The following is a 15,997-nucleotide window of genomic DNA, read 5'->3' on the forward strand; positions in this document are numbered from 1 at the left end:
GGACAAAGTGCACAAAGAGTTTAGGCGCGCATGCGCATTAGAACGAGCGAATGATGATGCACTGAGTTCTGTAAGATACTCCAACCGGCGTTTCGTCATTGGTCTTTCCAGCTGACATACCGAGGCCGTTTATTATTACAATTAAGCTAATTAATCATCAGATCAGTTGTTTAAAACGGAGCTTGGTATTGAAGAACAAAGCTGGTGGACCTTACCAGAAAGAGGAACATACTCAGAACTAACTATTAAACCCAAAAAAGTCAGCAAGCTGGTGACTAGCGTTGGGTTGGCTTAAATGCCAGCAAAATCCGCGACTTTGACAGCAATGTCAAAGCTCAATACTTGGTATTAATGTCGATGTTGATGACAAGTCGTCATTGTGCGGCTAGCGGTGGGAGAAGCTAGTGGAATATCTTGGCGGTGGGGCTTTTTGTTGGTGGGGCGACCAATCACCAAAGTAGGTCACAAGCCTCGGCCAATGAGACCGAGAGGTCGTGGTCACGTGGGTTTGTTGTTATCTATCAGCTGTTTGTGGCTGGTGGTGGCCCGGTCGGCCGGCCGGCAGAGTGAAAGCCGCTCAGAGTTGGCTCAGTCCCACCCGGTCGCTCTCAGCTGTGCGTCACATGGTGATACCGTCAACAGACCATACATTGGCCTCGAGTTGTTGACTTAGCCGTCAGTTGTTTTCTTTTACAATATTTAAATATGCTCCATCGGGAAAAAATACAACAATCTGGCTACTGAGTGTTGATTTACCCGATTTTTATAATTTAAAAAAAAATTTTATTTCATTTTTTTACGTGAAAAAATGTCCACTGGAAAGCGCTTGGCAAAACGAAGCATTATCGGGACGCGTGTTTGTGCTCCGGGTAACGATGGAATGTACTACAGTGGAGTGATTCACGCCGTAAAGACTCCGGCCTCGACGGTCGCCTCGGAGTCCGCTGGTCTCAGGATTACACCCAAGACCCGGTACTCTGTGAGGTTCGACTCGGTTCCTGGAACCGCTAGGCCCCCGAGTCCCAGCACCGAGTTCGCAGATCGCGACCTTATTGGTCCAGGGTTTGGATCTGTCACCAGCGCAAGGCTTGTTCCAGGACAAAGAGTCTACCTGACGTTCAACGGCAGGGAAGTTAACGCTCAGGTGACCCAGCATCGAGAACATCTGGATGAAGTAGACGTTGTTTTCGCTCCTAATGGCCAGGAGGTAAGTTTTATTATTATTATTATTTTTGCCAGTTAAATAGGTCACCTATTTACGGCCGCGGCTGCGCAGCTTTGTCCAGCCAGTCTATTCCCTTGACAACAAATATAGAGCTTTCTATTTAGTCACGTAATAATTTGCACCGAAGTACATCAACCGTTAAATTATTTAATAAGAGAAAGATTCTTATGTGGAAAACTTTCCAATTGGGCGTGGTTTTTTTTTTTTTTTTTCACTCCAGCTTTCTTCAGTTCTTTTAACAAATTAAACGTCATTTTCACCTAAAAGTAAATTTAAATATTTAAATATTTTTAAAATCTCTCCCTCGTGAATTTGATTAAAATCCAAGTTTGATTTAAAAAGACCCCGGGGTTTTTTTACAATTCGCTGTCAAACTCACCATATGGCGGGCGGCCATTTTGTTGAGCGCGACAAAATGGCCGCCTGAAGTGTATTTAAAAGGAAAACAAAAGGCGGGATTAATTTAAAAAGTAAAAAAAAAAAAGGGCTGGTCATTAGTATGTCGACGAGGCCTTATTGAAATTGATTGAGCAAGCGTTGAATCCAAAGATAGATTTGTCGTAGTCGGTACATACACCAGCAATACATAATATATATATTTATTGGTGTATATAAATACATACATTAGAATAATAGATGGTTGATGCCGGCCGGCGAAACGTTGTACCAAGTGCCGGCTCAGCCAGCCGGTCGGCATAACCAGTTCAGGCTTCCCCTTGCTTCTCTCTCCCCTCCCCGGCGTCCACGACCTCGACTCTACTCCCACTCCGACAGTAAGTAACCTAACAAAGGAATCTAACCAGTGTATCTACCAAATCATAATATAGTGTAATTTTCCTTAAGTTTTTCTCCCCTTAACTCGATGTACTTTTACAAATTACAAATTATAAATTACAAATATCTTTGTATTTATGGATGCTGACTGGCTATGTTGTCTTACTCTTCTATTACTCAACGGTGGGGGTATTGACGTAAACATTGTGACGTCACTTATCCGGCGTTTCAGCTCGCTGTCATTGTAATGTCACGTTATATATATTATTATTTTATTTATTTATTATTAATTTCTGTTATCTTTTTTATGTTTTTTTTTTATCGTGTTTTTTTAAACTGATAAAGATGCTCAATAAAGTAACAGGTGCTCACGCACTTTATTTGTCGTAATTAAAGAGTTTAATGATAGACCGGACTTTGCTCTATGTATAATTCATTGACTTACTGCTTTATATATTTATACACATTTGAATCTCTTTGTTAATAAGGTTATTATTTAAATATGGGGCCTTCCGTTATACTTTATAAGGTTTTATTTATATTTACAGAAATTTCTAGGAAATTATTACAATTTATTGTCTTTTTGGAAGATTTTAAACTCTAACGAGTCATTGAATTTAACCCCAGTTACTAATTATTACAAGTTTTATATCCAAAACTTGGATAATGTTTGTCCGGCTTCTTAATCTATATTAAGAGTGACTAATTTGAGTTTACTATTTGTCGGTTATATGACTCTTGTTAAGTATAAAGAAAATTATTAAAATAACAATTATAGCTTACAGTCTTTTTTCTTTCAGAAAAAGTTTGCCCGGATCTAAAATTTTTATTATTTTAGAAATCATAAATATTTTTGTGACCAAATTTAGAATTTTTAATGATTTGGTCAATATGAATCTTTAATAATTAATATCTTAAAAACTATTGGACCTAAAAAAAAAAAATTTTTAAGATAAAAGTTGTAGCTAAAATTCCCCTTTTTAAGACAAAATTTGACCGGTTTCAAAATTTTTATTATTTCGGAAGTTATGAATATTTTAAGGTTGCCGAAAATTTGGACATAAATTAGATTTGATGATTATGAATCTTTAATAATTATTATCTTGGGAATTAATGGTTCTAAAAAAAAACTTTTAGGACAAAAGTTGTAGCTCATAGTCTCTTCTTTACTCCAAATTTTGACCGGTTTCAAAATTTTGATTATTTTAGAAGTTATGATAATTTTTGTAGCAAAATTTGGATATTTATTAGATTTGGTCATTATTAATCTTTAATAATTAATCTTAAAGGAACTAATGGTCTTAAAAAAAAACTTTTGGAGCAAAAGTTGTGGTAAAAATTCCCCTCTTTAAGACAAAATTAATCCGAATAAAAAATATTAATTATTTAAGAAGTTATGACTAAAAATAACGAAGCTCTTATAAAAAAAAGAGCTGTGAATAATGAAGGCTATAAATGATAAAAAAAGAAACATAAATGAATGCTCTAAAAGTGACAGAATAATAAAATAACCTTGACTAAAATGATAAAGCCAGTAATAATTATAATAACAATTATAAATAATAAATTACAGGGAACAATGAGACTGACAAAGCGGATCGACGAGATTCGTCTACTGGAATCGCGAAAGAGTGCGCGATTAGCGGATCAAGACACGGACTTTGCAAGACTAGCAGATATGGCTGGCGACCGCAAACGCGCCTCCTCTCACTCAATAGACGTGCCACACGTACCCGGGTAAGTTGGACAGATTAATTACATCACATACAATATTTTATCCTAGCGATTCGAGCAGAGCCAAGCAGGCTAGAGGCTAGATGCTTCACAATACACACCGCATATTGTATGCTGTGCGGTGACTACTCGAAAATCTCCAACCAAGAAAATTAACACTCGGATACGTAAAATTACGCTACTGTGTCAGTAGGTTAACTTACGTAATGTCGGTCGCGCAATTTAAACTACTCTAGCTTGGAGTACTCGATGCCGGCCGGCGTTTGTTAAATCGGGTCAATCAATACCCACCTAAATATTCCCGGTCTCATCAAATGGGTCAAGTGCATTTTCAATTCACAATTACTTACATTTTTTATTAATAATCCACTCTAAGGTAGTTTAAATAATTTTTTAGTAATTTTTTATTGAAAGTACAATTAAAGGTGAACATTTTAAAAAAAAATTCGTTCAAATCGGTCAATTTTTTGCAGAATTACAGACATTATAAAATTTTTTCAATATTTGAATAATTTTTCCCGCTCTAATGCAGCGCCACCTCGGTTTCAAACACATGTCCGCCATTTTGATCAAAACTTCCACCTCGAATTTTTAAAATTTATTTTCTCAAAATTGAGTGAGAATAAAAAGCCGAAAAAAAAATTTTTTTAATCTCCAAAGTGGCAAAAATGAATTAAAAAATAAATTTTTTAATTATAATTGATGTGAAAAATAAAATGATAAAAATAAAATATTAAAATGAATTGTTGGCTAGATAAAAGTTATTTTGCGAAAGAGAAGGTCAGTTGGGAGTTGTTGTGGGTGAAGTGGGGGCTCTAGTGTGATAGAGAGAGAGAGAGAGAGAGAGAGAGAGAGAGAGAGAGAGAGAGAGAGAGAGAGAGAGAGAGAGAGAGAGAGAGAGAGAGAGAGAGTGGGAGAGAGAAGGAGTTAGAATGACGACAAAATTACAGGGTCGCTGGCGTAGCGCTACGCCAAGCAGATCGAGGCCGATCGATGCAGCAGCTGCGTGTGTGTAGCACACAAATTCTTCTACTCGTTATTACCGTACTTGAGATCCGCGAAATAGGTCAGGTCTTAGGAATCGGATCCGACTTTACTCGTGGCTCCGTGGATCCGATACCGGCAATAGTTTTCAAAAACTCAAACCCCTTTTCGATTATTGGAAAAGTAAATTTGAGGAAGAGGAAGGCTAACTGGGACAATTCCGGCGAAGGTTGTGCAGTCGTAATAAATACATCGAGTATATATGAGAGTGCAGCCGCATCGGCTGCCTACACGTGTGCAACACACCCACGTGCCAGATACGCCGCATTCCGGAGCTTCTGTGCTGACACAATCCACCTTTTTTATTTTTAATTTAAATAGGGCTTGGCTTTTTCATTGCTCATCAAATTAATTCACTTTTTAGAATAATTATTATCAATTATTATGTCTTATTTCTTTATAATTTTATTAGAAATCTTTACTAATTAATATCTTAGGAATTTTTCTATTAGATACTAAATTTTCGAACAAAAGTTGTTAAAGACAAAATTTGGATATTTATTAGATTTAATCTTTAATAATTAATATCTTAGGAACTATTGGCGCTAAAAAAAAAAAAAAAAGTTTCAGACAAAAGTTGTAGCCCAAAGCCTCTTCTTTACGACAAAATTTGTCCGATTTCAAAATTTTGATTATTTTAAAAGTTATGACCATTTGAAGGTTGCCCAAAATTTGGGCATAAATTAGATTTGATAATTATGAATCTTTAATAATTATTATCTTGGGAATTAATGGTTCTAAAAAAAAACTTTTAGGACAAAAGTTGTAGCTTATAGTCTCTTCTTTACGACAAATTTTGACCGGTTTCAAAATTTTGAGTATTTTAGAAGTTATAGCCATTTTCGCACCAAAATTCGGATATTAGTTAGATTTAATCATTATGAATCATTAATAATTAATATCTTAGGAACTATTGGTTATAAAAAAAAAACTTTTGGAACAAAAGTTGTAGTAAAAAAGCCTCTACTTTAAGACAAAATTAACCCGGTTCGAAAATTTTGATTAGTTTAAAAGTTATGACCACCCAAACCCAATAAAAATTTTAGAATAGGTAATTACAAGAGTGATTTGATGATATTGACCAAAAAATACGGTAATAAAATCCTTGATATTCAGAAGGGTCGTGTAGTCTAGCCGGATAGAATTGATTAAACTGTCAAGACAAAGCCAGGTCAATTTATCTACTGCGTTACACCCCAGAGCTAGATAGGAATAGGGTCACCCGAATCTAAGCAGGTTATCCGGGAGTTATTGACGAAGCGGAAATGGGGTCGGTCGATCCAGGTCGCTTGTACCAAGCTTGAGCACAAACCAGAACGCATCCCCAATTTTCCCCCTAGGTGACCTATTTGGGTGTCCTGTCCTATTTGGAAAAGGAGCAGGCCAGGGTCCTGGTTACCGTGGCAAACCTCGGGAAAGTTAACTGGGTCAATGCTGGTGCTTCTGCTTAAAGCTCAATTGGGTTAAATCAACCCGGATTCTTAATTTGTCTCTGAGTTATCAAAATTTTAAGTTTGCCCAAAATTTGGAAATTAATAATCATTATTTATCTTTAATAATTAATATATTAGGAACTATTGGTCCTAAAAAAAAAAAAAAATTGTTGGAACAAAAGTTGTAGCTTAAAGCCTCTTCTTTACGACAAAATTTGACCGGTTTCAAAATTTTGATTATTTTGGAAGTTATGATTATTTTTTTACCAAAATTTAAATATTTATTAGATTTGATCGTTATTAATTAATATCTTAGTAACAATTGGTCTTAGAAAAAAACTTTTGGACCAAAAGTTGTAGCAAAAAGTCCCTAATTTTCCCCTAGATTGACCTATTTCTAAAAGAAGTATGCCAGGGTCCTGGTTTTGGTGGCAAACCTCTGAAAAGTAAAGTGGGTCAATGCTGGTGCCTCTGCCGAGGACTAAATTGGGTTAGCTCAACTTACAATCTGTTGGGAGGGATCCACCAATTGCCAGTAAGAGACAATGATACCCGAGAAAAAGTTAACCATTTCAGCGTCATTATTTGTAAGATTAAAAAGTTAATATGTATGACCTAGTTTAGCAGCAGCAAGCAAGCAAGTAAGCAACAAGCAGTATCCAACCAGAGAAAGTATATTATATTATATGCAACACGGTTTTTCGTTTGTTCCCTCTACTAAAACAACAACACCACCGTTCACGTTCGCGTTTACGTTTACGTTTACGTTCGTTTGCTGATGGGAGTAATGTAGCATTTCACTGACCCACTTTCCCGGATTACCTTGTCGCGTAATATGACACACTATTTCGTAAATAAAACCCGTATTCAATTATTTTGTAACACAACAAATGAAAGGTTAGTGCTGCTAAGGCTAACACCTTCACTAATCTCCTATTTGTTCAATTTATTAATTTTATTTTGATCCATTTCTTCCGGTTCACTTTTCATTATTGTCCTTTCTCATTAATCCAACCATTGGAATTCATTATAGCACAAGAAAATTCCAGAGAAAGTTTTATCTTTGAAATTTATCAGTTTTCTGGCCTTCTAGATCTGATTGTTGGATAAAAGTTACACGCACAAACATTAGAATGCTGGAAAAAAGCGCAATCGGAAAATTATCGTTTCAAACATAACGGACTGAAAATTACAGTTCCAACTAGCAATTTTAGTCTTATACATTGTATTATAATAAGTATAGTACATTAAGTGTTTTGTTTAGAAAAAATTGGTCATTTTTTTTTTTTTTTTTTATTAAAGTTTCCATAAAAATGGCATTTTTTTTTTTTAATTTTTGATTATAAATTAATATTTTGAAAATTATTGGGTTTAGAAAAAATTTTTTAGTACAAAAGTTGTAGCTAAAAGCCTCCTCTTTTAGCCAAAATTTGTCTGGTTTCAAAATTTTTATTTGTTTTAAAGTTATGAACATTTAAAGGTTGCCCAAAATTTGGACATAAATTAGATTTGATGATTATGAATCTTTAATAATTATTATCTTAGGAATTATTGGTCTTAAAAAAAAAACTTTTGGGACAAAAATTGTAGCTTATAGCCTCCTCTTTACTAAAAATTTTTACCGGTTTCAAAATTTTGATTATTTTAGAAGTTATGATCATTTTTGCACCAAAATTTAGATAATAATTAGATTTTATGATTATGAATCTTTAATAATTAATCTTAAAGGAACTAATGGTCTTAAAAAAAAAACTTTTGGAACAAAAGTTGTAGCAAAAAGTCTTCTCTTTAATACAAAATTAACCCGGTTCAAAAATTCCAATTGGTTCAAAAGTTACATTGATTAATAATAATAAAAAAAAAAAAACTCTGTCCAGATCGCGCAAACGCAGACCAAGTTCCGGGAACGAATCAGACCGAAGTTCCTACGGCGGTTGCTGCGTCACAGAGAACGGAGTGAAGATCTGCCACAATTTGAAGTGCTGCGGGGTGCGAGGCCCCGAAAGCAGGAACCGCGAAGGTGGAATGGACGAGTGCACAGCAGCCCTGGTGTTGATGTCTTTGTCCTGCTCGCCGCACAGTCCAAACCACCCTCTGCAGCAATGTTCCAGCCAGTTCCAGTGTTCCAGGAACAACCGTAAGCACTCTAGTATTTCTAGTTGTTGACCGAGACTTATGAATGGGTTGGATCCAAAGGAATGGGCGAGGCTGTCGTCGGAACCCCTTCAAGCCACAGCAACAGCAGCTGCGACACCTCCTGGAGAACTGGAACTCCATCCCCGACTCTGAGCGAAGACGCGGTTCCTCTGACCAGCTCGCCGTCCGGGTCCTCGACCTGGCCGGTTCATTCCAGGCCTGGAACCTCCAGGAACTCCGCGGACTTGTTCGTCAACAAGACGGACGGCTCCACAGGCAGCACTCCGACTTCTGGCACCTGCGACGAAGGCATCGTCATGGACCTTGAGGATTACCTTGAAGAAATGCAGCCACGTAAGAAAAAAGTAAGTGTTTGTTTGTTTGTTTGTTTGTTTGTGTGTTTGTGTGTCTTGCTTGTTACGCGGGCCTTTAAATTTTGACCGCGACCTTGAGCAATCCTCAATGCGGAACTCGTTTTCTCTTTTAGCCATTTAATGCCGGCTTTTAAATACCTCGCACTCGCACGAGGTTTCTTTTAAAGATCGATTATTTCAGACCAGTTTAACACTCTTTTTCTTAATCATCTATTTTATGGAAAATTATCTTTTACAAAAGATTTTTATTTTTATTTTTGTCCATTAATTTTAATATTGATTACATTTGATCATCATAAATATTCAATAATTAATATCTTAGAAACTATTGGTCCTAAAAAAAAAACTTTTTATACAAAAGTTGTAGCTTATAGTTTCTTCATTACGACAAAATTTGACCGGTTTCAAAATTTTGATTATTTTTATAGACTTGTCTAAATTTGCAGTAAATCACTTGAAATAGAAAAAAATTGCAAATTAAAAATTTTAACAAAAAATTAAATAATTAATAATTTCAATAAAAATTGTAGAAAAAAGTCTTGTTATTAATATAAAATCGAGTTGGTTAATAAATAATAATTACTAAAAAAGTAATGACTGTTTTAAAATCGTCATAACTTGTACCAGCAGATCGATGTTTAAAAAACGAAAGTCGACCTTCGTAATGACCCTAATTCAAACAATATCAATAGGAATTAGCTCAGTGACGTGATATTTAAATACTAAAAAAGGAATTGTTTTTGTTGTTAGAGAGATTTCAAAAACGTATCTGATCGTCAGAGCCCGACATTGAAAACAAAGAGCTACGAGTTTGATAAATCGGTGAGTTTATGTTTCATATCATCTCTTCCGCAATCCACTCGGTTATTTAATAAATAAAAACTATATAAATAACTTTGTGTGTGTGGTGTATGTGGTGTGTACTGTAAGATGTATTATGCGGTAGGATGCATTACATTGCCGTACACGTGACGTCTTTTTTGCCAAAGAGGCTGATGTTCCTAGCAATGGTCGGCGGCGATGCAGTTTCTATCGACATATATATATATATATATATATATATATATATATATATATATATATATATATATATATATATATATTTACTAGCACAATAACGACAGTGTGTTACATAGATAAGAGACACACTCACACTCAAACCCGGTGCAAGGTAAAGATGCCTTGGTGGTAAGATCCGGAGCGGTGGAGGGCGAGGGGCTGCTAAGGTCACACTGGCCCTGACAACTCCTATCCACATTATACTCCGCACTCGCGAAAATTTTATATCAACAACAATTATTATTATTATTATTATTATAATGCAACCTATTATTATTCTTTTGTTGATAATCGATGCTGTTTTTTCGGTTCTACCGGAATTGCAATTAATTTTATTTTAAAGAAACATTATTTTAAAAAAAATTAAATTTTTGCTCTAAATTTAGATTTGATCATTATTAATCTTTAGTAATTAATATCTTAGGAAATATTGGTCATAGTAAAAAAACTTTTAAAACAAAATTAGTAGCTAAAAGTCTCCTCTTTAAGATAAAATTTGTCCGGTTTTGAAATTTTGATTATTTCAAAAGTTATGAATATTTAAAGGTTGTCCAAAATTTAGACACTTCTATTGATTTGGTCATTATTAATCTTTAAAAATTAATATCTCAGGAACTGTTGGTCCTAAAAAAAAGCTTTTGGAACAAAAGTTGTAGCTTATAGCCTCTTCTTTACGACAAATTTTGACCGGTTTTAAAATTTTCATTATTTTAGAAATTATGACCATTTTTTGCGCTTTTTAAAAAAATTAATTAATTGAATAGAATCGATTAAAATTCAAAGAAAGATTTTTTATAATTGCTAAGTTACTTAGATAAAGCATGCGCTTCACTGGATGAAATAATGGCGCAAACCGTTGTTAGCTGCAAGGTTATGTTTCACAAACATTTGGTGTTAGTAATTGAAAATGTCAGAAAATTAGAAAGTTAAGATAATGATTATTGTAAACAGACAATAATTGGGATTTAAATTATAAGTCCTTGATATTCAGGTTGGTGTTTTCTATGAGATCACCGTATCGGTGTCGGCCTTGAGTCGTTTAAAAGGTTAGATCATCATCAAGGCAAACCCGTACGCATTTTCATTGTTTTATCTTGTTGTGTCACTTTCAGATTCTAATTGTCAAATGGGTCAGTCATACTTTGCCTTCTATGTTTCATGCTCCTTTATGGAGTTTTTTTATCATTCAAAACGCCGGGAGGCATTGTTTATATTTGTTTTCAAGATATTCGAGATATTTTTGAGCTTTCCAACTCAATCAAGGGAAACAGAATCCAAAATAGATAATATAAATAGGTCGAATTTGACTTTGAAATTTGTCACGGTTTTTATCTTGAAATTAGACACTTTTGTCTTTTTAAATTCTATAATTTTTTCCGTGGTTATTGACTTGAGATTAAAACTTTTAAGACAAAAGTTGTAACTTTTAATCTCTTTTTTGCTAAAAAATTTGTCCGGTTTTAAAATTTTAATTTATTTCAAAGTTATGATCATTTAAAGCTTGCCCAAAATTTGGAAATTAATCATCATTAGATCATTATTTATCTTTAATAATTAATATCTTAGGAACTGTTGGTCCTAAAAAAATACTTTTGGGACAAAAGTTGTAGCTTGTAGCCCCTTCTTTATGACAAAATTTGACCGGTTTCAAAATTTTGATTATTTTGGAAGTTACGATTATTTTTGCTCCAAAATTTGGATATTAATTAGATTTAATCATTGTGAATCATTAATAATTAATATTTTTGTAACTATTGGGGCTTTAGAAAAAAAAAACTTTTAGAACAAAAGTTGTAGTAAAAAGTCTCTGTTTTAAGAGAAAATTTAGTTGTTGTAAAAATTCAAATTATTTTCCAAGTTACGACAGTTTTTCGGATGACATCTATTGACTGTAGCTCCAAAAATGGTCAGTAAATTTTGGTTTGTCGATAAAAACAAACGAAAAATTCCACATTCCTTTCTGGTGAACGGACAGGTTTAAAAAATGCAACACTGGTACCGGTAGTGACAGCTATGATACGTAAACACCGTTACGCAAGTACAGTTTCGACATAAAACAGCAGCTAGGTGTAGGCTGCAGGTGACTTTCTCTCCACCATTTTATTTAACAAACATTAAGAGAGCCTAGGAATCGCAATGAAGGTAACGGAGGCCCAACTCTACAATGCCGTTCACCACGCTCTCTTTCTCTATTCTCTCGATTTACGAAATAGCGGCATCAAACGCGAAACAACAGCTGGACAACAAAAGAACGTTGTTGGGAATAAGACTTTTCGACTCATAAACCAAAGAGCTGACTCAGTTGGTCGTTGACCCTATACCAGTCTTCACAATCACAAAATTGTATGAAATCTTAGTTATTTTTTTAAAACGCTCTCTAGCAATTTTTTTTTTTTTTTTTTCTCTTAGATCTATTGATCTTCAAAGCTTAAGCGTTAGTTGTCCAAAAAAATAAAATCCGGGATTGAGAAGGTTTGTTTTAATCAAGTTTTCCTCCATCAAACCTATCCAAGCCAGATTAGGTTCAAAGACCTTCATTGTGTTTTCCGTATTCCCTTGAAAAATCAGAAGAAAATGTTATCCCTCCAAAAGTAGCCGTAGATTTACAAAGGGGCCTCTTTGTTGGACGGATACTTGTAAGTTCTTTGCACCCGTGGCTCGGGGCCTCAGGTATCCCAAGTAAAACTACTGCGCAGTTGAATTCCCTCGTAAAAAGTATAATGCGTCATAGAGTAACAGCGTAGTAGAAAAAAGAAGGAGGGATTTTATGGAAAATGGAAGAAAAAGTTTACCAGCTGTTAACTTTCTAATGATACCAGATCCTGTATATTTTCTGGAGTGCAGGAAAGGGGAAAAAGGGGGAAAAAGAAGGAAAAAGGAGGAAAAAGGAGGAAAAGAGAACCTACGGAATTGGTAATGCTGGGTTGTAAAGGTGCTTCGGGGCAAGCTGGTTTGTAACGACGTAGATTCGTGGTATGAATATATGTGTGTGAATATATTGAGGCAAAGAGCTACAACAAGGTACAAGCTGTTGAGCACTCGGATAGGAGTCGTACGAACAGATATTGAGGCTTGATGGGGTTCTGGGCGCACAAAGAAGGTTCAACGACCGACCCTCACTGCACAACCGAGCCCCTCTCGCACTCAGTGTCGTTTATATACACGATACACGCAAGCGCACGGTTTGTTTTGATTCTCCGGACGTTGGCCCCAAACGCCGGCCGGCATCAGCCTTTTTATCCTCATACCCACCAACCATCGACAATCCCACATTGTTGGATAGATGCCGAGAGATGTTTCTGTATTTTTCAAAAATAACGTTACAAAAAATTTTATTCATTTCCTTAAAATGTCTTTTTTTTTTTTTTTTATTTTTATTTTTATTTTTTTTTTTTTTTTTTTTTTTTTTTTTTTTTTTCTTGAAACTATTTCCATGGTGTTCAAGTGCACTTGGCCAGGTTGCACCGAAATACGTACAACGTGTCCCCAGATTGAGAAACACGTCCGCCAGACACATCTTGGGTAAGTATGCGCTAATCGATAACCAGTATTGACGAAAACCCCGGTTTGTTATCATTCCCCAATATTACAGCCCGAAGAAAGTTCAGTATGACGATGATGAAGACGAAGCTTTATCAGATCATGAGGAAGAGTTTTATTACCAAGAAATCGCGGTTAATCACATGAGCTCACCTCCGACAATGTCCCACCGCGACATGGCCCGTCCTCCCCACGAGGATCCAGAGTACCAGAAACAACTTCGTCTGGAAGTTAAACAACCACCCGCTGTTGTTGTTCCTACGAACAATTCTACTGGACAAATTGCCAAGGATCGATTCTTTAATTTTAGAATTTCACCGATTCGCCCTCGCTCGCCGGTAAGTTTATAAATTAAAAATAATTTTTTTACACTCTTTCCCCTCTCCAGAACAATTAAAAAGCCCAAATATTAAATTTACGTCTTAAATCACTTACATTTTTGATTCCTATGACCAAACTACCCCTCAGATCAACTTGAAATTTTATATACACTCTCCTTAAGATACCTCTTAACCTCCTTTGACGGCATTTTGACCTAAAATAATTTTTTTTACACCCTCCCCCCATCCCAGAACAATTAAAAAGCCCAATCATAAATTTGCATGTTAGACCACTTACATTTTTGGTTCCCAAAAGCAAACTAAGCTTCAGATCAACTTCAAATTTGATGTGAATTATCTTGAAGACACCTTACAACACCCTTTGAAGGCATTTTGACCTACGATAATTTTTTTACACCCTCCCCCCACCCCTTCGTTCCAAGTGAGTTTCTAACCTTAAATTTCTTTCCAGGCGACGCCGATAAAGTCGATGAAACAAGCTAGACAATTGAACCACCAGAACATGAACATTGTTACCGCAGTGACGGCTACTCTAGGAAAAACTCCGCTGAACTCGATGCCGCGTCGGGCTAGAGGAGATACCAAGAAATGTCGGAAAGTCTACGGAATGGAGAACCGCGAACAATGGTGCACTCAGTGCAAGTGGAAAAAAGCCTGCAACAGGTTCATCGCGAACGCATGAGACAGGCCGTCCAGGCCCCGGCGTCTTCGTAGATCGTAAATAAATTAAGGATCTAGCTAATTGTTTTGTTTCGCTGAAGCATTTTTTTATGGTACCAAACTTGGTTAGGTTATTGGCGGGGTTAAAATGAAGGAATATAAACATAAATAAAGACACCAATGTTTTAATACTGCCAGAAAAAAATAAAAAAAAAAAAAAAAAAAAATATTAATATATTTCAATAAAAAATGTGATCGCGAAGTTAAAACAATCGCTTTTTATATTTAAACAAACGCGCAATATGCTGGTTTTAATTCGTTGCTTTGTCATCCGTTTGTACAGGTCATTTTTAATTGTACAAATTTATCGACGATAGTTATTATTGAAAAATCTATATTGTATATAAATATTAAAGATATATTAGATGAATTTTTAGGTTGCGTTTAACGACAACGAAGATATCGTATTATATATAAATATATACAGGCATGATTTATTGCAGACCCGGATATTCGTTAGTGTAATTTTGCTTTCTGGTTTATTTTCTTGGACTTTTTTTTTGGAGGTTAATTTTGTTGAGTTTTTTAAATTATAGCTAAAATTTGGGATTGTTTTGTTTTTTTGGCTGTGAAACAGAAGAAAAATTTTTTGAAAATTTATTTTAAAAGAGTAAAAAATTACTTTGTTTCTGGAGAGGTTATGTTTGAATTTTTAAATAATTTTATAAATGTTTTTATTAAAATTTAGTATAATATATGGAATAATTGTTGTTTGTTGACTCTGAAATAGGAGAAAAAAATTTTTAAAAATTAATTTTAAGCACGTAAAAAATTACTTTGTTTCTAGAGAGGTTGTGTTTGAATTTTTTCATAATTTTTCATTGAAATTTATTGAAAATATGGAACAATTTTATTCTTTGACTCTATGAAGACGAAAAAAATAAAAAAATCAAACCCTAAAAAATAACTTTGTTCATATAACGGATTGTTTGTAAACTATTGGCTTATGGCGGCCATATTGTGATTAAATAACTCATTGGCGAATACTATAATTAAAAATACCGTCCATAAAAAAAAAATAGTATTAAAACCAGTGGTAGAAAAAAATGAATAACGCATTTGATATTAAGAAAATAAACCAACTCGAAAGCAATTAAAATGAAATTAGTTGAATTATTAAAATAAAATGCGAGTATCTGTGCGTAATAATGCTAAATCATGTCTAGCGATCTCATATCTCTTTTTAATAATAATAATACTAATAATAGCAACAATTATCTTCGTACAACATTACTAATATATATATATATATATATATATATATATATATATATATATATATATATATATATATATATATATATATATATATATATATATATATATATATATATATATATATATATATATATATATATATATATATATAATAAATATAATATATACAGTAATTAGTTTAATATATACATTAACAAATAATAATAATAATAGACAATGATAATAACCCTAGATAATTGAATTTTAAATGTATAAGTAGCGGTACTAGCAATAATTGTTATTATTATTGTGATTAGTTGAATTTGATTTTATTAAAATCATTTCTTCCGATTTTTTTTTAGCTGAAATTTTTTCACACTGCAGCCGATTGTTTTAATAATTATTGTTAACAATATACGG

The 15,997-nt window shown here is 34.2% G+C and overlaps 1 protein-coding gene across 1 annotated transcript; it reads left to right on the forward strand.

Moving 5' to 3' along the window:
- The first annotated feature begins 3 nt into the window (after positions 1 to 3).
- On the forward strand, positions 4 to 15,638 carry Glut4ef (Glucose transporter 4 enhancer factor). Its single transcript, XM_074250437.1, has 8 exons — positions 4 to 1,207; positions 3,573 to 3,736; positions 8,088 to 8,347; positions 8,407 to 8,711; positions 9,471 to 9,542; positions 13,201 to 13,301; positions 13,372 to 13,657; positions 14,112 to 15,638. The coding sequence occupies exons 1-8, from the start codon at positions 809 to 811 to the stop codon at positions 14,340 to 14,342; spliced, it is 1,818 nt and encodes a 605-aa protein (XP_074106538.1). The 5' UTR covers positions 4 to 808; the 3' UTR covers positions 14,343 to 15,638.
- Positions 15,639 to 15,997: the final 359 nt, after the last annotated feature.

The sequence above is a fragment of the Cotesia typhae genome, unplaced genomic scaffold (assembly GCF_013202065.1).
Source record: "Cotesia typhae breed Kobodo isofemale line unplaced genomic scaffold, CoteBio_Ctyphae contig_59, whole genome shotgun sequence".
Taxonomy (NCBI): Eukaryota; Metazoa; Arthropoda; class Insecta; order Hymenoptera; family Braconidae; genus Cotesia; species Cotesia typhae.